The 22,578-nt window shown below is 39.3% G+C and overlaps 5 protein-coding genes across 7 annotated transcripts in view; 4 read left to right on the plus strand and 1 right to left on the minus strand.

Moving 5' to 3' along the window:
- Positions 1-3,486, plus strand: part of notch3 (notch receptor 3) — a 37,953-nt gene extending 34,467 nt beyond the window's left edge. The window contains exon 33 of the mRNA XM_082531938.1: positions 81-3,486. Coding sequence (XP_082388064.1) covers positions 81-1,571 — 1,491 coding nt within the window. The 3' untranslated portion in view covers positions 1,572-3,486. The remainder of the gene's footprint in view (positions 1-80) is intronic.
- LOC309705880 (retinol dehydrogenase 8) lies at positions 3,277-16,185 on the minus strand. Of its 2 annotated transcripts, none has more exons than XM_082531940.1 (7): positions 16,078-16,185; positions 6,486-6,621; positions 6,231-6,392; positions 5,952-6,131; positions 5,766-5,859; positions 5,419-5,602; positions 3,277-4,450 (listed from the first exon to the last, which is right to left on the minus strand). In XM_082531940.1, exons 2-7 carry the CDS (start codon positions 6,580-6,582, stop codon positions 4,241-4,243), a joined length of 927 nt encoding a protein of 308 aa, XP_082388066.1. In that variant the 5' UTR covers positions 6,583-6,621; positions 16,078-16,185; the 3' UTR covers positions 3,277-4,240. The 2 variants fall into 2 exon arrangements, with proteins under 2 accessions (XP_082388066.1, XP_082388065.1); XM_082531939.1 differs by lacking the exon at positions 16,078-16,185 and adding an exon at positions 7,525-7,907.
- On the plus strand, positions 9,948-12,301 carry LOC309705645 (E3 SUMO-protein ligase ZBED1-like; the record flags this gene model as incomplete). Its single annotated transcript, XM_082531572.1, has 3 exons — positions 9,948-11,056; positions 11,233-11,485; positions 11,653-12,301. 3 exons carry the CDS (start codon positions 9,948-9,950, stop codon positions 12,067-12,069), a joined length of 1,779 nt encoding a protein of 592 aa, XP_082387698.1. The 3' UTR covers positions 12,070-12,301.
- soul5 (heme-binding protein soul5) lies at positions 12,998-14,778 on the plus strand. Its single transcript, XM_082531941.1, has 7 exons — positions 12,998-13,100; positions 13,207-13,266; positions 13,390-13,471; positions 13,551-13,671; positions 14,027-14,163; positions 14,247-14,410; positions 14,567-14,778. Coding segments are annotated over exons 1-7 (660 nt in total). The 5' UTR covers positions 12,998-13,098; the 3' UTR covers positions 14,661-14,778.
- Positions 16,186-17,576: 1,391 nt separating the features above from the next.
- nr5a5 (nuclear receptor subfamily 5, group A, member 5) lies at positions 17,577-21,291 on the plus strand. Of its 2 annotated transcripts, XM_082529312.1 has the most exons (7): positions 17,577-17,774; positions 18,538-18,653; positions 18,929-19,070; positions 19,334-20,091; positions 20,272-20,391; positions 20,486-20,633; positions 20,724-21,291. In XM_082529312.1, exons 1-7 carry the CDS (start codon positions 17,675-17,677, stop codon positions 20,969-20,971), a joined length of 1,632 nt encoding a protein of 543 aa, XP_082385438.1. In that variant the 5' UTR covers positions 17,577-17,674; the 3' UTR covers positions 20,972-21,291. The 2 variants fall into 2 exon arrangements, with proteins under 2 accessions (XP_082385438.1, XP_082385439.1); XM_082529313.1 differs by lacking the exon at positions 18,538-18,653 and having other exon boundaries at positions 17,716-17,774.
- Positions 21,292-22,578: the final 1,287 nt, after the last annotated feature.

Consider the following 22,578-nt stretch of genomic DNA (forward strand, 5'->3'; position numbering starts at 1 on the left):
TTTTAAGACACTTTTTCACAACTGCACCTTTATACGTGTTTGTATCTAACAATCTCTGTTAATTTTATTTCTTTTTTCAGGAGGAAACCCCACTGTTTCTTGCAGCCCGTGAGGGCAGCTGTCATGCTGTGAAGGTGTTGCTGGCTCACTTTGCAAACAGAGAAATCACAGACCATATGGACAGGCTGCCAAGAGACATTGCTCAAGAGCGTATGCATCATGACATTGTACAGCTTCTTGATGAATATAACACAGTGAGGAGCCCCCAGGGCCATGGCGGAGCAGGTCACCACCTCACTGGGGGACACACCTTGTCTCCTCTTATGTGTCCTCCCAGCGCTTTTCTACCTAATCTGAAGAACACCCCACAGGGTAAGAAAAACCGTCGGCCTGGGGCCAAAGGTTCTAGCCTGGGAGGCCAGCATGCCGCTAGCCTGAAGGAGTCAGTGAAGGCCCGCAATAAGAAGCTAACCCTGGACATGCAGAGTGCCTTACTGGAGAGCTCAGTTACTCTGTCCCCAGTTGACTCACTGGACTCACCTCATGGGGGAGCTAGCAATGCTGGCTACATCACCAACCCCACGTCTCCAGTCGCCATGCAGTCACCAGGGCTTTTCCACCCATCAGTGTCTGTCCCAAACACCCCGATGGTACATGGCAGCATGTTAGAGGGAGGTGGCCCCTTTGCAGTGTCTCTAGCCCAACTCAATGATCTAGGAAGTGGAGGAATGTCCTTGCAGGGACGCGTCTCTATGACATCAGATATCAACCATGGCTATGTGCTGAATTCAAGCCAGATGGGGCTAAATATGGGCATGGTCAGTCCTGTCAGCGTGCCCTTTGATTGGCACAATCGCATGCCCCCTTCATCCCAATGTGGTCAACAGGTAGTGAATATTGTGCAGAGCAGCCAGGCAGGCATGCACCCCCAGAGTCCAGCCATGCAGCAACAGGGCATGCTGATGCACCAACAGCAGATCTACCGTAATCCCATGCTGCAGCCAACACCTGTTACCTCCACACCCACTATAAGCCCCGTAAAGCTGCCTTTGATTGCTGAGCAACAGCAGCAGCAACAGCAGCAACCACAGCAACAGCTCATGAATCACAACATTACCAACCAGCAAAGCATGGCTTCCGCCCCACCAACACCCCAGACATCACAGGCCCCACCAGCCTTCTTCCAGCAGCAGCAGATGCCTCAGCAGTCCTCCCAGCCACAGCCTCCTGCTCAGGTCCCCCAGGCAGCCACATCAGCAGCTCAGCCAGCTCAGGCGCTCCCCTCCCAGCCTAGTGGTAGCATGGCAGGAAAGGAGGATTACCCTACCCCTCCCTCCCAGCACAGCTATTCATCCACAATGGATGCCACACCCAAGCATTACCCTCATTTGCCCAGTGAGCACCCTTACCTGACACCGTCTCCAGAGTCTCCTGAGCACTGGTCCAGTCCTTCTCCTCACTGCGTCTCCGATTGGTCGGATTCCACACCCAGCCCAGCAGTTGCTGTCCCTGCCCAGACCCAAATTACTCAAATTCCAGAGGCCAATGGCAAGATGCAAGTTTTTGCATGAAGATCATATAGCCTCTGCTTGAAAATGGACCAAGGGTGAAAGAATTTGAGGACTGGCTCTTGGGGTCTGTCTGTGTTTTTATGTGTCAGCCTGTTTCCAAGATTTTCATTGGATTTGGATTGACTGCTTATCACGAGGATTGTCTGCTGGTCGATTTTGCAGAGAAAAAAAGTAAAGGGATATGTGTGTTGTCTGAAAAAACAGCAGACAATTTAATGAAGTAATTCTGTCACAGATGGACTTGTTTTTTATTATAAAAAAAAGTATATGAAGAAAACCAAGTCTTTCATTTCAAAGACTTGGGACATTCCTAAAAACTAACAAACATTTAAAAGTAGATAAGAGGAAAAGTGAAATGCTGAAGGGAATTCATTTATTTTTATTTATTGTCTTTATCTATCTAAACTACTTTTTAGTTCTTTTTCTCTGTCCTAGCTTCTCATATAAAGTGTCACCCCAAGATTAAAAACAGATTGAAATGAAAAACAAAAACATTTCAAAAATTGCCCTGCAATTGTGATATCTTCAGCTGATTTGTGGTTTTCCATATTAGTATTATGAACAAGAATGTAGATAAGTGTCTCTAAAGCACTTCAAACGACCAGCCCAATAGAGCAAGTGTGGGTCCGGTACAAAATGATTAAAATGGATATTTATAATATATGGGTGGCATTTAATCCATGGTAATTTTCTTTATCACCTTTCAAAATGAGGTCAACAGAGTAAAGTTTTAGTTAATGCTTCCATTTGTAGCTTCTTACTGACACTGAAGTATATGTACTGCCAACCTTGATAGCTTCAGTTTTAAGGCATGTTTATATTCACGTTAAAAGAAATATGTTTCAAACAGAACTGTTTTGCCTATAAAATCAGCCGCTCACTGCCGTTATGTTTTACTTTGCTTTATATTCTGTATATTTTTTTTAAACACCATTTCAGATATGCTAAGCTTTGCTTGTATCAGCTGCTATTTTCTTTAGTCTTCCCTGCAAAACATTCCTCCATGTTGCTGGTCTTATTGAGTCTGGATTCTGCACCACTCAGTGGGATCCAGCACAGAACAGAACACAGACTAGCAGAATTTGTTAAGCTTGTGATGTCCCTGAGCAGACTAAATGGACTATTTGCAGCAGTTAAGATCTCGGTGGCACTCTCACCTTGTCTACGGTGATGTAGTGGTCAGCATGAAGGCGTGGCTACTGGGTTGTAACTGCTTATGCCCTGTCACTCCTCAGGGAGGTGTTTTATGGCATGCAGTGGGATAGTGCCCCTGCATCTACAGTAGTATCAGTCCAGGGGCTATGTGGTTGCATCTTAAGATGAATGTTAAAATAGACCCAAGGAAAAAAACACTACCATGTAGTGTTGTTCCCTATAACTTTTTTGCTAAATTCTGAGATGACACTGTCATTTAGCTAACCGAGAGTTGACCAAGTCTTTTATTTCATTGTGACATCCTTAACATTTTGTGGGCATTTCAACATAAAGTCAGATAATAATAGTAGAATTTTACAAAAGTACGTTTCGCATGTTTATTTTGTGACAACATGAACAGAAATAAGTTGGCCACCACTTTAGTGTGTCATAGACTTATTATATCTTTCATTTATTGTTTATTCTGTTCATTATAGAATCAGATACTGTTCTGCCAGACCTGAGAAACATGTTCACAGTCCAGTTCACATCTTACTTAAAATGAAAACAGTTTTTTGGCTGTTTATTTGTTTATTTTTATATATAACTTGTTTTACAATTTCTCTACCAGGCCGCACTAAGTGTTTTGTACATTTCAATCTCTCAAGTTCTGTTTGTAAATATGTTTGTTCTGGGTAGATCATTGCTTGAGAAATATTGTTTCTAAAATGATTGTTGTGTACTAAAAGGACAAAAATAAAATGTACTTCATTTAGCATTATTTCAAGCTGAGGCTGTGACTGATTTTTTTTACACGTTAGTTAACAGTTAACATAAATTTAATGTTAATGTACAAATGTCCACTCTTTTTACATCAAAGTTTTGGATACCTCCTGTTCGAGTTGCTATGCTAGACAAACTATGTGATGGCACTGTTACTGAATTATCCAAACATATTTTCCACCTTATGTTTACCTCTAGGATTGCTCAAAATACAATTAGGACTATTCACAGGAACTTATTGCAGTGGAGGTGAGACCCAAACATTAATTTCAAATGTTAAATCATTGCTCTTTTATTATTTGCATTCACAACATTTATTTTAAGATCGACTCAACTCTTGTATTATATCTGCAAAAAGGTTAAATCAAAGGCATGTAATTTATATAATCAAGTACATCGTTTTAATAGTTTTGCGTTTAGATTTTGTTAGCATCATTACAGTGTAGTAGTTCTTGTTTTATCTAAAATTAAGAGTATGACAGAAATCTTAGTAGACAGTTAAGTACATAAATATTACACAAATTAGTAATAAACACAACTTTTTCAGTTACTACTGTACTGATAAAATGATAAACACTTTTGCTCAGAAAGAAACTATATATCACCTTACAGTTGGGTGTTACAAATAAAATAATATAGTATAATATAATAAAATATAATATAATAAAGTCATAGCTATCGCTCTCGAGAATTATCTTCACGTGAATAATACTTCTAATCTGTGCAACAATAGAATCCTCATATTCACAGAATCATTTCTTTCCTGCCCTCCTCTGCAGAAGGCGCAGAACCCCCAGCGTAGCACTAAACACGCGGTCATGTTTAAAGATCATCTTGTAGAATGTGTGCAGAGGCAGTTGGCCAGTTGGATCTGCATGCTTGAGGGCAGTCATGGGCATGTACACTTTGTTGGTCTGGTGACGCAGAGGAGGGTCCTTGGCTGTGATCACGTTAACTGTTTGCTGAAAAATAAAAGCAAAAAAATTAAAACATTCATAAGTTTTCTTTTTTTTTTGTTTCCCGTTTGGATCTTTAGCCATCAGAATTGTTGTCTTAAGGCCAAGAAAGATGCCAAGCGGATTTATTTTACCAAGTGGATCATCATGGCCTTGCCATATTGGTCCATTTGATTGACCTTTATTATAATTATGTATTTATTTTACAAACGGGACAGACATAACTGGGGGATAGGACAGGGAGAAAGAATGAAAGAAAGAGAGGGAGAGAAAGAAAACCAGAGGGGAGAAGAGACGGTGAGAAAGGGGGGTAGAAAGAAAGAAAAACAAACAAAACACCTGGATCACCTGTATGGAGAAAAAAAAACAGAAGAGAAAGCAAACAAAAAAAAGAGCAACATAATAAATACAGCACCATCACCATAAACTAGCTAGCAGTAGATAACAGTAGATACTAAACATTAAACGATATTGTGCAGCACGCAAGATAGACAGCGCACAATGTGCTTTGAGGCAGCAGCCAAGAAAGGTGTAGTCCGCGTCTGTGAACACCCGTGTGTGCACCTGTGTGCACACCTGTGTGGATCAGCATGCTTGTATTCCAAAGGTTTCTCCATGTAACGATCTGCTGGGGAGTGTGGGGAGGCACAGCCCCGTCCCCCAGGGCATGAAGCAGGTATGGAGGAGATCCAGGCCCCAGATATCCAGAGGCCCCAGAGTACGAGGACCCGAGGAGGACCACCAAAAGGGGGGAACCGTGCCACCCTCCTGGGAAGAGCTGAGTAGAGCCCCAAACGAGAGGTCACCCAGCAGCTACGGAGCAGAGGCCAGAGGGGGTTGTAGTGGCGTGCCCGCGGGCTCTCCCGGCAGCCTCTCTGTGCTAGAGAGGACCGAGCTTCAGGCCCATTCATAAATTTTCACTAAAAAACATGTTATTTTACCGTACCTTTAAAAACACAATTTTAACCACTTGCCTCAGCCACTTCCTCTGGTGTCTGACTTAAAGAAGTAAAGATTTCTTTAGAGTATGGAAGGTAAAGTTCCCTGAATATCCTGGCAGTCTCTTCATCCGTCCCTGATAGATCCATCTTCTCAGCACTTTCGTACATTTTCCTTTCAAACTCCGTCACCACAGGGCCAGGTTCTACTAGAGTTGTCCTTTGAACAAGGATATAAAAAAAACATAACATTAAGACCACTGTCCCTTTACACTCATTAAGTTTTTAATATTTTGCCAATGTGGGCTTACTGATAACTCAAGTTTTAGTTGTGGGCTGGCTGCATTTTTAATGCTGTAGTATGTTTCAGGACATGTAATCACTTGATGTTAAACTTCATTGCTTGCACTGCCAGACTTTCACAAAATCCTTCCACAGCAAATTTGGATGCAGAGTAGACATCGTTGAACAGAAGTCCTGGTTGGAAATATTATGAAAGATGTTAGCTTTTAGTTTTTTCTACATTGTATGCATGTTCTGAAGTTTTTTATCAGCACAAACAAACACACCCTGTAGTCCCATGACACTGCTCATCACCACAATGTGGCCACTCTGTCGCTGCTTCATGTCAGGCAACACCTCTTTCACCAGACGCACCAGGCCAAAGAAATTTGTGTCAAACAGCTCCTTCATTGCATCGATACTCTGGCACTCCAGCGGCCCAATCATGCCAACACCAGCATTGTTTACTGTAACAACAGAATACACTATGCTTTCAAACTGTATACTTGTAAAAAGAAATGTTGAATTCAATTAAAGCTTATCTACAAGATGGAGGAAAAACAGACCAAGAACATCCACCCGTCTGTTCGGCAAGCTGTTAATACATTCTTTGATGGAAGTTTCACAGCAGGCATCCAACTCTTTGATTTCGAGGGTTTTGTTTAAGGAATCGCCTGCTGCTTTCTCCAAGGGTCCCCGTTTCCCAAGATCTCTCATGGTGGCAACCACTGCCTCAGATAAAGAGGGAACACACTGACTGTCAGCAATGATGGTTACTTCTACCACCTACCTGTACTATAAGCAAGGACTGATCAGCTGACCTTTAAACCGCCTCAGTTCATCTTTGGCCAGCCGTGCAGCCACAGCCAAGCCAATGCCAGAAGAACACCCAGTCACCAGCACCCTCCGGGTTGCCATGCTCGTTGATCTTTGACCTAAAGGTTCAGGTGGTCTTGACTGGTCAGTCAAACAACGTTGAGAAAAGAGAAATATTATTAAAGATATTATTAAAGGAATATTCTTCAGCCAATGTAAAGTCTTTGTAGTAATCACTCTATTGGCATATACATCTAGCTTAGTTGGAGTTTTGTTTTGTTTTTTACCATGAATTGGATAAAAAGAAGAAATGTTACTGTTAAATACTTCTTTTTAATATGTATGTATGTATATATATATATATAAAACAGCAAAAACTGATCACTCACATAATGCACTGGTTGACAATTTACTAATTAACTTAAAAATTTTTTTAACAAAAGGTCACTTCTTGTGTGTCCATGTGAAGTGATATTAAGACTAGAGTGCCTTTGTTATTTGTTAAAAGATTACATTGGCGCTAATCTGCTTAATGTGTGCTGGAATGTTTGTCTGCCTTACCAAAGCCCAACACCTTTTTATTCAGAATGGAACCAACAGATATTCACATAAGGACATATTATAAAGAGTTATTTTAAAGAAGCGGTATTATGAAGAGAATAGAATAACACGTTTAGAGACCAAGTGTAATAATTCTTAACATTAGGGTTTGTTTGTTTTTTTAAAGATAGTATTGCTTTGTAGTTATATATTAAGTCTCACGGCATCCCAAGAGAAATTTATTAAAATAAAAAATTACAATATTTTTTCCGTAACACATTTAAGTATAATTACACTATAACAGTTCAATGCTAATTAATAAAGTACACTGTGCTAAAGCAAAGTACTTGGTATACAATTTGTAGTGAGTCAACATAAACTATCACTGCAGAATGAATAGCCTGCAGCAGACGCTGTAAATCCCTACAGGACGAGTTAACCACATTCAAGTCGAACCCTAGAGGCATGTAGTTTTCTTTGTAGTTGATATTGTAATATACCAACCTGTGGAGCGAACAGCGCTTTCTTCACAACAGTGGATATGAGAAATAAAGAGACAGTAATAAACTAGTAGCTCACTCAACTTCGTAGCGCAGCATTCGGAGAGCAGAGGCAAGACTGGGACACGGCTACATAAGCCCAGTGATTATCTAAGGTCAGTCAGGCCGACGCAGTACATGGGTGTTGTAGTTTTTTTTAGCCAACAGCAGCTCCGTTGAAAACAGCAGCCACGCCGTGGTTGTTGCTGCTCCTGTAGCAGCCTTATGCCCTTAAAAATGTTAATTAATTATATAAATGTAAATCGAAATGTTCTAAAAAAACGATGGTTAACAAAGTTTACTGTAAAACGAGATCTAGGTCTCCTGTTGTAGTCCATGGAAAATACCACATTCATACCCTTATTTAAAATGCTGTTGCAGTTCGTCATTGTAACCACTATAGGTCACACTTGTTTTCCTGAACTCAGAGCTGGAGGTTACATCGACAGGCTTCAGAGGTTACCGCTATAATGAAATGGTTACAGTACGCATTACTGAAAATAGTTCAGCAACTGACTCAAAAAGGTGAAGTAATAATGTGTTAGTGTTACAGGATCTATGAAGTTGCACAACATACTTGGTGTTTTTTCCTTAGTTTCAAATCACTCTTTTCAATGAAGCAGTTTTTCTGAATCTCGTCTAATGTCTGTTTATATTTGAGGTGCAAATGCTGAGAATATCCAATGGATGGATATGAGTATTTGCGTAGAAGGGCTGTGTTTAAAAAAGTTTTTACCCACAGACAAAAACACAGTGTCACAGGCAAGGCAAAGAGAAAATTGTATATCTTTCTGAGTATATACATATATACATACAGTCACGTGAAGTAATGTCGCTGTAAGGTTAATCATTTGTGCTATATTCTGATATTCTGCCCTGGCAGGGGAAAACATTGTACCGTTCAGCTGTTGCATAACAATAGGAAATGTGCTCTTAATAAGTATTTAAAGGACATTTTTACAAAGAGAGGTTTTCCAACTCCTGTCAGTTTAGCATACATTTATAAGGCATTATGTCTATAAATTATAAACTTACTTGTCATGAATGACAAACAAGAAAATCATAAATAAGGATTCCTAGAGTTTAGTTTAGTGACTGTTTGTATTTTTCTGTGAAAAGAAAAGGTTATTTGGCGCGAGGTTCACCCTAAAGTTTACATTAGCATTTATAAGAGGTAACTATGACAGACAATAACGTGGAAGTGCATGTTTAGAAGTGGAGACATTTGTTTCAAGTTACATGAATTGGTCCTGAAAAGAATAAAATCATATTATTTTTTTTTATAATATTTATAGGGTTCACACTGCTTTGAATGATAGCAATGACTATTTCCTCTTGGGCAAACCAGTCAGCTTGAACGCACACGTAAAAAAAAACAAAAAAAACCTTCATGCTCAAATGCTTTAAATATACTCTACACATCTGCAGAACCAGATGGGTCCTTTCAGACTAGTAAAAGGAAGGAAATACCACACTGCGCACTGTGGGCTCACGGCACTATTAAGATGAAAAAGGGTTCAGTTTAGGATTACTACTTCTTGCATGACAGATGTTTATTTGCTTTACAGTTAGAAAGAACAAGGGTTGGATTAAGTATCCCAGTAGCTACATAACAGTCAACCAGCAAGAACTGCAGACTTACAACAATAAGACCAACAACTAACTCAATACTCAAGTTTAAGGATTTTCTCTTTTTTGTATTCTTTTTCTTAACAAAAGGACAAACATTTAAATCCAAGTTTCTGTTGTATTCAGGTTGCATGACACCGAATGGGGACAAGCAAGAAGAATTTGGTGTTCTGAGGGTACAAAACACATATCACACGATCTGTACCAACAAAAGGTACAATGTGAATTCTCTTGAGACGTGAACACTAATATGGTTCATCATTATGTCTCAGGTACTTCCTTGTCTCTGTTTAAATGTGTATACCAGTGCCAGGGGGTAACCTAAGACATTTTTCACAATGTGAAAGAAAATAATACTGCATGAGAACTATTCATTTTGAATATTTGAGCTAATGCTTCACATGATGTTCAGTCACAATTTGTACAGACTGTTGTGGCACTCTTGGGATCCGATTTGTTCAAGTTTGAACCTAATATTAATTCCACTTAATACTAATCATTATTGCAAAGGTAATTTTACTTAGGGGTGTCAAATTATCGCGTTAATTGCGATTAATTAATTACAATGCTATTTAGCGCGTTATGTTTTTTAATCTCGTTAATCTAATTTTTAATCTCTTGACGTCATTGATTTTGTATGAGAGTTGCTATGTTATAAAATCCGTTTTTATGTGCTGGGCTCCTTGTGCTTGACTTGTTGGGGGTGGAGTCACGTCGTGAGGTCAAGGTGAGAAGTGGTGATTAGCTTACAGTGTGGATATGGAGGCGCATCTGAGAGTTGTTGGCCCAATGAACGGGAAATTTGTATTTCATAAACGCCCCGACGGCACCATTGACAAAGGTAAAGTGGTCTGCCTAGAGTGTAAGAAGGAGTTTGCTTACCACCGAAGCAGCTCAAGTTTGGCCTATCACCTCAACGCAAAGCACCCAGCCGCGAGTGCAGCAACAGCTAGCAGTGAAGACGTTAGCAATATAGCAAGCCAGAGCAAAGCTTTTCGCCAAACAAAACTAGAGAATACCCCTCGTATGAGCAAGTCTGCGACCGACAGGCTGACTAATGTTATTGCCAAGTGGATAGCGATGAAATGTAGGCCGATAAATATAGTAGAGGACGAAGGATTGACAGAGGTGTTGCAAATTGCGTCCAATGACCCGTCATACAAGCCGCCGTGCAGGACTACAGTAACGACCAAAATCAGCAAAATGTACGACGGCGAAAAGAAAAACAAACTTGAGATTTTGGCGGAGGATTCTCCCAACTGTGTTGCTATAACCGGAGATCACTGGACCTCAGCTGGCAACCACAGCTATTTTGGGGTGACTGGACACTTTATTGATAGTGAGTGGAACCTCAACTCATTTGCACTGACCGTCATGAGAACAGAAACCAGGCACTTTGCTGATAAATGCGCCGAACAGTTCCTCAAGGTAGCAAATGACTGGGGTATTGAAAACAAGATATCCACCATTGGCACAGACAGCGCAGCAAACATGCTGGCTGCTATGAGAGCACTTCCATATGAGCACATCGCCTGCAATGCTCACATTCTCCAGAGGACCATCACGGTATGTCTCGATAGCAGTGGTTTTGTCGGTGTACTGGCAAAGTGCCGCAAGATTGTTGGTCATTTTAAACAAAGTACCACAGAACTTAACCAACAACAAGTAGCACTCGGAAAGAAGAGCGATCAACTTATACAGGATGTACCCACCAGGTGGAACTCGACTCTCGCAATGGTCTCACGCCTCCTATGTAACCGAGAGGCTGTCCAGGCTACGTTGGACCAACAGAACCACAGGTTGGTCTTGCCAACCGAAGCTGAGTGGGCGAAACTGCAGAGGCTGGAGCTCCTGCTTGAACCATGCAAGTAAGTTCAAATAAACACCTTCCCATTTTAATTATATAAACTACTGTTACATGTGTAAAATCAAAATTAATGAACATAACAAGGAACTTTTAAGGACAATTAAATTGGAAATCAGTTACACTTTGATTTAAATGAATCCAGCTAGGTTTATTTAGCAAACCTCTCCACCTCTGCAGGTATGTGACAGAGCTGCTGGGTGGTGAGGCCTACGTCTCTTGCTCTGTAGTGCTGCCTGCTTTTCGCCATCTGTACCGTGTCATGGACATTACTGATGATGATCCTGCCTACGTGGTGAAGTTCAAGAATGCCTTCCAGAAGGATCTGGCAGCACGACGAGCTAATGGCAACGAGATATGGTTCGAGGTGGCCACAGCATTGGATCCACGGTTTAAGGATTTGAAATGTCTTCCAAGAGAAAAGAGGGAACAGGTAGGACAATAAGGTTAAGCTGGACTAATGAGTCCAATTCATTATCAAATCAAACTTTTATTTATTATATGGAACACAAAGTTCTTTACAAGATTAAATAAAATTTTAAAAAAAAGCACTTAGTTTTAATCACAATCATTCATTCATTCATTCATTCATTCATTCAGGTGTGGACCATTCTGGAGAATATGCTCCAGGCAGCAGAGCCCAGAAGAGCAGATAGTCTCCAGCCCTCCACAGAGGATGATGGACCAGCTCAGAAGAAGAGGAGGAGCGAACTCCTTCTGGGGTCTGACTCTGACTCAGAAGATGGAATTGAGTCTGGAGAGCTGCAGCGCTACAGAGCAGAACCCAGCATCAGTATTGATGACTGTCCCCTGCAGTGGTGGTATGCTCACTCAGGAGTCTATGAAAAGCTGTCAGTCCTAGCACAAAAGTACCTGGCCTCCCCAGCTACCTCTGTACCCTGTGAGAGACTCTTTAGCCTTGCAGGCCACATAGTGCAAAAGAAAAGGGCAGCCTTGCTTCCAGAAAATGTTACCAGGCTGGTGTGTCTTAGCGACTGGCTGAGGAAGAAGAAATGAGACACATGTGGTCAGCATAGCTGCTGTGTCATTTGTAGCCTACTAGAATAGATTGCTTGATGTTCAGCACTTTTTTTTGTGATGGAAGAATACTTTGATGTGCTAACTTGCAGCACTGCAATGTCAGTTTTATTTTTCATTATCTGAAGCAGAGGAATTTCAGTGCTGTATTGCTCAGAAAAGAGCAACTCTGATGTGCTAACTTGCAGCACTGCAATGTCAGTTTTATTTTTCATTATCTGAAGCAGAGGAATTTCAGTGCTGTATGCAGCACTTAATTTATTTGATTTTATTTGTATTTATTTTTCCACTTATTTTACAAAAGAATACAACAGTATGTAAATGGTTGCATCTGTTTAACGTTTGTTAAACAATAAATGACTTTATAAAGTCACTTTCTTTGTTATATCAGTCTTTTGGTCTGCCACAATAAGTTGAGGGCTTTCCTCAGCTACTTTTAGGTGAGATTAAAAAAGAGATTAATTAGATCAATTAATTAAAAATCATAATTAATTAATCTCTATTTTTTTTTAATCTCTTGACAGCACTAATTTTACTTATATCAAAGTTTAGCCACTGGATCTGAAACTTATTTAATTATCCTTATTTTGTTATATTTTATGTTCCTGATGTTCTGTGTTACAAAACTGTTAACACTAGTCTAATTTACCCTCACCTGATGTTGCATAAAATTAGTGAAAAATATTAGCTCCACTCTGAGGGCTTATGTTAAATGCTGTACTGTGTAACTCTCTGGTACAGAATAGTAGAGATAATATTTCATCTCCTAATCATCTGGATTTGATAGATGTTATTGGATGTTATGAAAGAGGTTTCATAACATTTAAGCAGCACATAATTCCTGCCAGATTCTCTTGTTACTGTTTTGTATTCCCTCTGTTACTCCTTTGGATGTTTTGTGTTCTAGCTTTAGGGAGTGGTCAGTTTTCATAACCAGCTCTTTATAAGCAGAGCACTGGACAAGACTGCAGACATTCCATTTTTGAAAGCAGACAACAGTCAGCCAAGATGTAAGTACAATTTTAATTTTCACAAGGTCTTTAAAGCAAATAACCCTATATAATGTAAGAAGTAAATCAAATAGACAAGCAAAGTAACTTTAAATGTGCCTTTCAGGATTTTTGTTTCAGGACTTGTTTGTTTTCTTCTGGTTCTAACAGCTGAAGCTAGAGTTGGGTAAGAGACCTGAATTTGAACTGAAGACAGTGAGCACAGTTTTAGTCAATACCTATCGCAGGTAGTTGTTGCTATGGACTTGTAAAACTTCTTTAAAAAGCATTTTCCTCTGTAACTTCACAGCAACTCCTCTGAGTTAAGCTTCTGCACTGAGACACCAGAGTGCCTGCTGTTCGATTTGATTTGTAAAACCAAGGATTATGAGGTAAAATATTTTTTTCATATTTTAGGTGTAGCAAAGTTATAAAAACACCAGTTAAAATATGTTTGTTCATGTATTTCAGGTGCGTCACTATGACTCTGTGAAATGGGTCTCAACTAATGAGAAATCCTTCTTCATGGAAATGGCAATGCCAGTAGCATTTAATCGACTGTTCAAATACATCAGTGGTGAGAACCAGATGGGTGCGTATGTGTTTATCTAATTGTGTTTCACATTCAATACTCTATTAACCCCGTGTATATGAACACAGATAACAGCTATTTGTAAATGGGGTTTCTTTTCATAAAATACAATATATATATAGTGAGGGTTTTAAGCCAGTTTTGAACACGTGACACGTCTAAATTTAAAATGGCTTTTGACCAAACATAATTACTGTATTTGGTTATATTCAGGGAGCAGTGGTAGTCTCGTGGTTTTATTGGATATGTTAGTAAGAAAATCTGCGTGTTTTTATATTCTTTTCTTCATTTTGTGTGCTTCTTCGTTGTGATGTTTGTTTCAGTTCCCAAAAAACATATTTGTGTTTGCATTCAGGAAAGAAAATTCAAATGACCAGTCCTGTTGTTGTGAAAATACCAGACAAGAGATTTTGGCAAATGGGCACCTACACAATGAGTTTCCTGCTGCCGACGGAACATCAGGAAAATCCTCCCAAACCTACTAATTCAGACGTATGTTTTTTAAACTAAAAAAATAGTGGCAAATATTTAATAGGAAATTATTTGATGACAGATAGTTTCATCATGATTTGCAGGTGTACATCACTGACACTCCAGATATGAAAGTGTATGCATATAGCTACGGAGGATGGATGACGACCTTTTCTGACAGCAGTAATGCTAATGACCTGAGTAAAACTCTTGATTCAGTTAAAGCAAAATACAAAAAAGGATCCCACTGTGCTGTTGGATACAACAGGTAAAGTAATCTCCATCATTAGAAGAAAAACATGTGAACGAAATCATCAAAAACAGCTTCAGTTTAAACTATTTTCTTGATTATTCTAATGTGAATCTGTGTCTGTGTGCGTCCCTGTGTTCCGTGTTTCTGTGTGGTCTTTCATGTTTCTTGCAGTCCAATGACGATGTTTAACCGCCACAACGAGGTCTGGTTTGTTGCTGAGGATGAGCCGGTGTGTGAAGAAAAAAGCAGTGAGGAAACAGATTAATTGACTCACTGTGAATTGTAAGACCCATGCAAAAATATAAGCTGAATGCACCGTATACCTGTGGATTAACAGCAGCTTGTCTGTGATTTCCTTCTTTTAATAAAACTTTAAGCATTGACTCTTGATTCTTTCTAATCAATCCACCTCTGTTGATCTTACAACAGCTGCAGTGACAATACTGAATGAAAAAAATAACCCACAAGTATCCAATCGCAGTCGTGTTTAGCAGTACTACTCAATGCCACTAGATGACACTATTAGGCTGCACAACTGCATCCAGAATTCCAAACGCTTCCCAGGGCTTCAGTCTTTGCATATTTTAGCTACTTTTGCAGTACTTTGCATTTAAATGAAGGAAGGGGGACACTGAACAAAGGCTGTGAGCTTAACAAGGTAGATTTGGTTTTGGTATTGGTGGGGACGGATGATTCAACCACCGAGCCCTTTTTTTCCTTTTCGTCTTTGCTTCTTGATAAAAAAAAAAAAAAAAAAGGGGGGGGGGGGGGGGGAGATATACTTGCTTACCGGTACATATGCTATTCTACATGCTTTTAAACCATTTAAAATTACAATTCATAGTTTTATATGTGAATTATATAATGTTAAATTACTATTAAACAAATGACTGACTAAGTATTTTATACTTTAGTTTACTTCAACCATATTCCATATAAATCAGATATCATACAAAAATAAAAATAGCTTAAAATACAGTCATGACAATAAAAGAATATGACTTTAAGGACTTAACAACATTTCTTCAGTTATACTACACCAACATCTCTGATACATTAGCACTAAGGGAACACTGAATGACCTGGTGGTTTTTGCCCATAAAACTACTCATCTAAGATTACCACAAAGTAACAGATCTCTTAGCAAAATTATGCAACATTTTAGGCACACTATTGCCCCTATCAAGTCAGTGAGCTGGGATGTTTTACTCTAAACATGAACTACTGTTACAGCAACAGACATGGACTACTGGTGTCCCACACAACAACTCAGTGTCCACTATGTGAAGGAGCCAAACACAGGCCTTCTCCTCTCATTAACTGAGATAAACTGCTGGCATATTTGTTTTACATCTATACTGTCCAGTCTCTCCTAGTGGACATGGTAACACGTTATTCATGGTTACATACAATTTTAGACTGACGTGGGCCAAAGCCTAAAACGATGTGCCGGGAGTTTGCTCTTCTCCCCGGTTCAGATATTTGAAGTTTGCACAGCTACATTCTCGCCTGAAAAAATTGTAAAAGTTTATTTTGCAACCCAGAAAGAGTAATAAGAGGGGCACTGAAATTCGGGATTGTCCGAGAAAAAACGGGAGATTTGGCATGTATTGCCTTGCATAGCCTGTAACTTTATTATGATGGACAGGTTTTATGAGTGAACTCGACTTTAAGTGACTTACAGGTTTCTTTGAAAAATACTTTCTTATATCCAGGTTCTTTTTGCTGCCATCCTCCTCTCCTCCTTGCAGGTCCTCGCAGCGCAGGATTGCCGCTGCTAAAACTAAACAGAGCTCCCTGAAAGGCACAGCCAATCACATTGGCCATATTTGTCACATGACGTAGGACTCCAGTAGAGAACGTAATTTAACTTTTTCTGCACCGCTGGGTGAATGAGACGTTGACAGATCGCTTTTTTTTTTTTTTTAATTTGTTTTTCTTTACTCGAAGAGATCAAATTATTGGTGGGGACAATTCAATAATCGCTGGATATTGGTGGGGACATGTCCCATGCCAAATCTACACCCTTGGAGCTTAACATGCCACTTAGAAAAGTAAAGAGACCCCTTTTTTTTTCTTTGGAATGTCATAATTTGTTTACTAGTTAATGGGTGCCATGACCACCTGCCCTTGGCTTTGGAATAAAGGTCACGAAAACATTCTAATGCGTTTTACTGCTTTGTAGCCTCTTATTACCTGTAGCATAGTTTAAAATTTTGGATATTACAATTGCTGTCTGTAGTTTCTCCTTCTCTGAAAGGATTTTCTCATGTTATACTAAGAATATATAATGTTGCTGTTGTTGGAGATACATTGTTTGCTACTTAATTATCCACTGATGCATACTTTAAAGGAAACACTACTTTATACAAATACAAATACCCCACTACATTTCTGGGATGTCATTCTAGATGTCTGTCAGCTAATTACTTTGACATTACACACTAATTAAATGAAACAACTCTGAGATGGGTTTTAAATAAATAACACTACATAAAGAGGTTAAATGGACCAATAATTACATTTTAAAAGAATACAAAGAAATCCTACTATACTAAATTTCTCATTTTCAACACTATGGCTCTTTGAAAGAGATTGATCATTAGGTTGGTAACCAATTCATCAAACTATCCAAAAGTTAAATAATTCTGTTGATACTCTTTTAAATAAATATTGCTCATAAAGGCAATAAAGGCATAAATTCCTCCTTATTCTTTTAATTTAGAATACATCTTTGCATAGAATTATCAATGCATTCTGCTGGTAAAACCTGTGTAATTATATTTCCATGTCACTGCAAATTCATTTTGAGTCTTTTATATAACACTGACCCTAGCATCAGATCTTCATTCACCCAAACCCTACATTATCAGCTCAGAATTACAAGTATAATGGAGGGAATGACAAATAAAATCAGAATGTCTGTAGTTTGAATAAAGTGATTATGTGTACTAAATGATTCTTATCAGGTGAGCTCAGAGTACCTTAATGATACTGACATGATTTCACTACAGGAAGATTCCAGCAGGTGGCTATTTGACTTATCAACCTATGTGTGGTTGATTGGCTTGCTTGCTGACAGACTAGCTGGTAGGAGTGCCAATCAGGAGAGGTTTTATGACACTCACTATAGATCGAAGTCCACATGTAGGCCTTAAACAAGATCAGTCCACAGCCGCTGGTTGGGCCTGCTCACCTGCCACCTGCAGTGTCTGCGGTCTCCTGATCTCTGCTACAATGAAGTTCAAACTGGGCTGAGTCAATGTCCCACTTATTAAAATGGACCTACCAGGTTATCACCTACAGCAGCACCAGCCTCTTGTTCACCACCCTGGTAACTATCAAGAGGATTTGATCAATTTGGAGGGATCATCAACATGTGAGTACTAGATGAAAGTGGCTATGGGTCAATAGTGAACTGGTATGTAGGTGTCAATAGATATATTTTAAAAATGTTGTGTGAAACTACCTGTGTTAAAAAGTTCATACTTTGAAAGTTGAAGCAGGTTTTAACATTGTCTGTGAATGTATATTATGAAAAACAGTAGTCACTTTCATTTGAAAAAACACATTTAGAATAACAAAACAAACAAAAAGGTTTTAAAGTGGTTCCCAGAAGATTCCCTTCTGTCATAGAGGAGATAGAGAGAATAGTTCTGGATATTATGTAAGGGTCATATCTGTGATCATAGTCAAGCAAATCAAGCCCAGTGATAAGGTACTGTCTACAGCAAAGCGATGGTCCTGCCCACTGTTCTTTCAGCAGCTGGGCAATAAACCCTGTTAGATGACACTTTTACACTTCAGCAGCACAGCATTCTAGTCTCTTTAGCCACTCAGGATTTACAAAATTCTAACTCATGTCTGATTGCTAATTATCCTCCTGTTTTAGATGACTTGAAATATTATACTTGGCACGGCACACATGATTCCTTGCAACCTTACCAAATATACTAATTTCCAACATATTATATACATCACATATTTGATATGAAAAGTGTATTCAGTTTAAGCAGTAGCTTTGCATATCATTGAAACAAAACATTGTTTAAAAAAGAAGAAGAAGAAGAAGAAGAACACCCTCAAACGGTGAAGTTTGTGTCATAATGTAAATCTTGTCATTAAATATTACTGGTCCTCAGCTCAGGAGCAAAAGACAGAGGCAGAGAGTAGACTGGACTCAGAGGACAACTGTCCTGTCTGTGGAGACAAAGTGTCAGGATACCACTATGGACTTCTTACCTGTGAGAGCTGCAAGGTAAAGGATAAGGTTTGGGCAGTGCAAAATATGCATTCTGTTATGCCACCAAAAGTCATCTTAGCTTTGTTAACTGCAAAACCAAAGTGACTTATGAGTCCACAATAAATAACACATTAATGGTTTTGAATTAAACACCAGGTAACTATAATCTGGTACTACAGATATATTAAGAGATACATGTCCCGTAGTTCTACGACAATAATGATGCACATGTAGATATCTATGGTTTTGTGGTGTGCATAAAGGTTCCCTCTCTCTCATTTTCTTTGCAGGGCTTCTTTAAACGTTCAGTGCAAAACAACAAACATTACACCTGTGCAGAGCAACAGAGGTGCCCCATGAACCTTTCTCAGAGAAAACGTTGCCCATTCTGCCGCTTCCAGAAGTGTTTAGCTGTGGGTATGAAGAAAGAAGGTACACCAAATTGCCACCACTTCATTCACAGCTAATTTGTAGACCATTCAGTTGCAACAGGCTTTCTCTTTCACTGATACGCAAGGTTGTTTTTTTTGCCTCCCTTGAGACTTATCTAAGAACTCATAAAGCAGTGCTGACCCAGATTGTAAATTATGTAAATGATTGCAAACTCTAAATGGAGTGAGATTGTAATTTTTTAAAGATGATCTTTTACATATTTTTGTTTATAATTAAATATTTGTTTGATGTTCTCTCATCAGCGGTCAGAGCAGATCGTATGAGAGGAGGCAGGAACAAATTTGGGCCCCTCTACCGCCGGGACAGACAAATGAAACAGCAAAAGGTGTATCACCAGTCAAACACTGATCCCTACAGGATTAAGGTAGAAACTGGACAAATACATGGTCCCCACGCTCTAAATGACCTCCAGGTGGTAACCAGCTGCATCAGTCATCCATTAACTTCTGAAGCTGTTAATCAACCCCACATGTATACTTCTTGCATGGGGCAGTCAAGTGAACCCATGTCTCTGAACTGCACTGTGAACACAAACAGAGGTCTTACTCCTCCATCCCTGCCTTACCCTGGACTGTACCACTGCACTTTCCCTGGACACCCTGAGGAGAAGTTGGAAGTGCCTTTTGGCTACAGCCCAGTTCCTGTAAACTATACAGTGGATTCAACCCCAAACAGCTCATTCACACCAAGAAGTACACTAGAATCATCGCCCTCTTCAACAAAAAGCTTAACCACTCCTGTATCCCAGGCTCCCACACAAACACCAACCAACCCTCTATCATCAGCGCTTACACCTAACTTCTTAAGCCAACTGCTGGAAGGGGAACAGGATGAGAGCCAGCTGAATGCCAAAGTTCTGGCCAGTCTTCAGAGAGAACAGGCCAACCGAGGCAAGCACGACCGTCTGAATACATTCAGCATTATGTGCAAAATGGCTGACCAGACTCTGTTTTGCCTAGTGGAGTGGGCCAGAAACAGTTCCCTCTTTAAGGAGCTGATGGTGAGGAACCATTAACTCATGGGATACACATGAAATTAATAACACTTTTCTAGCGATACAATGATTAATTAGCTGTTAGAGTAGATCTATCCCATTTGTTCCTTAACATGCATGCGTCCTTAATTGAGGCCATCCAGTATAATCTTTAATTTGCAAATACACACAAAATCTTTCCAATAGGTGGAAGACCAAATGGTGCTGTTGCAGAGCTGTTGGAGTGAGCTGCTGGTACTAGATCACTTATGTAGACAAGTGACGTATGGCAAAGAAGGCTGCATATATCTGGTCACAGGACAACAGGTTTCTACTTTAAAATGCTGCATTCTTACATTTAGAAATGTTTCAAAGAAATGAAAGTAATAATGAGCACATTCTTTGTCTTATTCTGATGCAGATTGAGGTGTCAACCATCATTTCCCAGGCAGGAGTGACACTGAGTAGCCTGGTATCAAGGACCCAAGACCTAGTATCCAAACTTAAGGCACTCCACTTGGACAGACACGAGTTTGTCTGTCTCAAATACCTGGTGCTATTTAACCCCGGTGAGCAATTTTCCTCGAAGACACATATCCAATGTAGCTTTTGTTCAACGTTAATTATGTTTGTGTTGTGTGGGTTTTTTTCTGCTCTAGATGTGAAGTCAGTGCATAACCGCAGGCAGGTAGAGCAAACTCAAGAGCGAGTCAACAGGGCGCTGATGGAGTACACTCAGCAAAATCATCCAGGACATTGTGACAAGTTTGGCCAGTTGCTTCTTCGGCTGCCTGAAGTTCGCAGCATTAGCTTGCAAATTGAGGACTATTTGTACCAGCGCCATCTTCAAGGAGATTTGCCCTGTAACTCTCTACTTACAGAGATGCTGCACACCAAGCACAGCTGAGAAGATGATATCACTTGTGGTACCAGAGTGGCCACAGTATGCTGCTGTAAAGTTGGTACGTTCTTTTCTGCCTTCCACATTCACCTTTCCATTACTTTTTATGATTGTTGAAAGTAAGGGAAAAGCTATCTATCACAGATCATCAGTGCAAAGAAGTATTTGCGTACCCATGCAATGCTTTGGCCAAGTCTATTGCCTGCAGTGTTACCACAGCCAAATAGCTCATCAGTTTCTTTAACAGTATTCTTGAGAAATGTGAGAACCAAGCACTAACGTGTTGTTTTTAGTAATCAGGAAGAGCTTAACTGTCTAAAGAGGAAAGAAAAATGCATCAATAAAGTTTTACATTTTTACACAAGTCTCTGTGTGTACTTAAGAGGAAAATTATGACATATTGGTGCTATTTTCTCACTATTCCGCAAAGAAACTTCTTTCCAGCTGATTTTACCTTTAACAATTTTTTCAATTATTACTGCTCCAAGTACTACAATAAAAACAAATGAATGTGGGAAAGAAACATGAAGATGAAAAACAAGATGTAGATGATTTAAAATGGATTTTATTCATCTGGTTAAGTTGCCAAAGAAGTCAGTTAAGTCCGTTTATGGAATGAACATTTATAGTGTGCTGGCACAGATCCAAAAACAAGGGAAAGAAAACCAATGTTATGACAACTTCTATGAAATGACTACATGACTTATAACCTAAACCAAAAAAAAGAAAGAAAAACTAAAGGAAAAAAAAGGATAACCTGAAACTAAACATCAAATGCACCGTCTAAATTAAAGCAAATAAATACACTTCTCAATGATAAGGGGATTTCTAGGGGTGAAATTGCACTGAATCAAGAAAAGAAAAAAAAATAAAAGGCTGTTAACTACCAAATACTAGTTTTAACAAACACATAAATACAAAAGTCCACCAATTCCATTTGCACTACTCCTCACACACAAATTTATCATTTATTTCCTAATCACTGTTTAACATTATTTTATATCAGTAATGGAATCTCATTCAAAAACACATTTCTTGCAGGCAGTGGTTTGAAAAGAGAGAGAGAGAGAGACAGCTGAACCGCAATAGCTGTTGACGGGACAACTAAAAAAAAAAGATAGAGGGCTAATTCGCCACAGGTTTTTGTAGTGATATTGACCTCATAACAAGCAATTCCAAGGTCTTAGAAGTGTGGACACAAGCAAAAAAAGAAAAAAAGCAGTTCGGCATTTTACATTCCTCCAGTTGCACATGGAGTCTCTAGAGACTGTGGGGTAGATGAGGGCTGTTACAGTCCGGAATGATCCTTCATCAAGAAAACCTACTGTTTATATGCCAAGACACATAAACAGGGAAATAAAATAATAGGAAACAGACTCATAGTGACCTAAAGGATTTATTCATCCCAAGACAAACTGTTTCAAATTCTATTCATTCTCATTCACTCATTCGCAACTCAAACATACATCTCACTTATACTTTGCAGCAGGCTAGCTTATTCATAGCTTACAAAGGTCAACGTTTTACAAATCATTGTCAAAAAAAAATCAAATTAATTAGCATTCAGTATATATTAAATTATCATTGATTATCATTCTCACAAAGAGCTGTAT

Source organism: Aulonocara stuartgranti, assembly GCF_965226115.1.
Source record: "Aulonocara stuartgranti genome assembly, chromosome: 4".
Taxonomy (NCBI): domain Eukaryota; kingdom Metazoa; phylum Chordata; class Actinopteri; order Cichliformes; family Cichlidae; genus Aulonocara; species Aulonocara stuartgranti.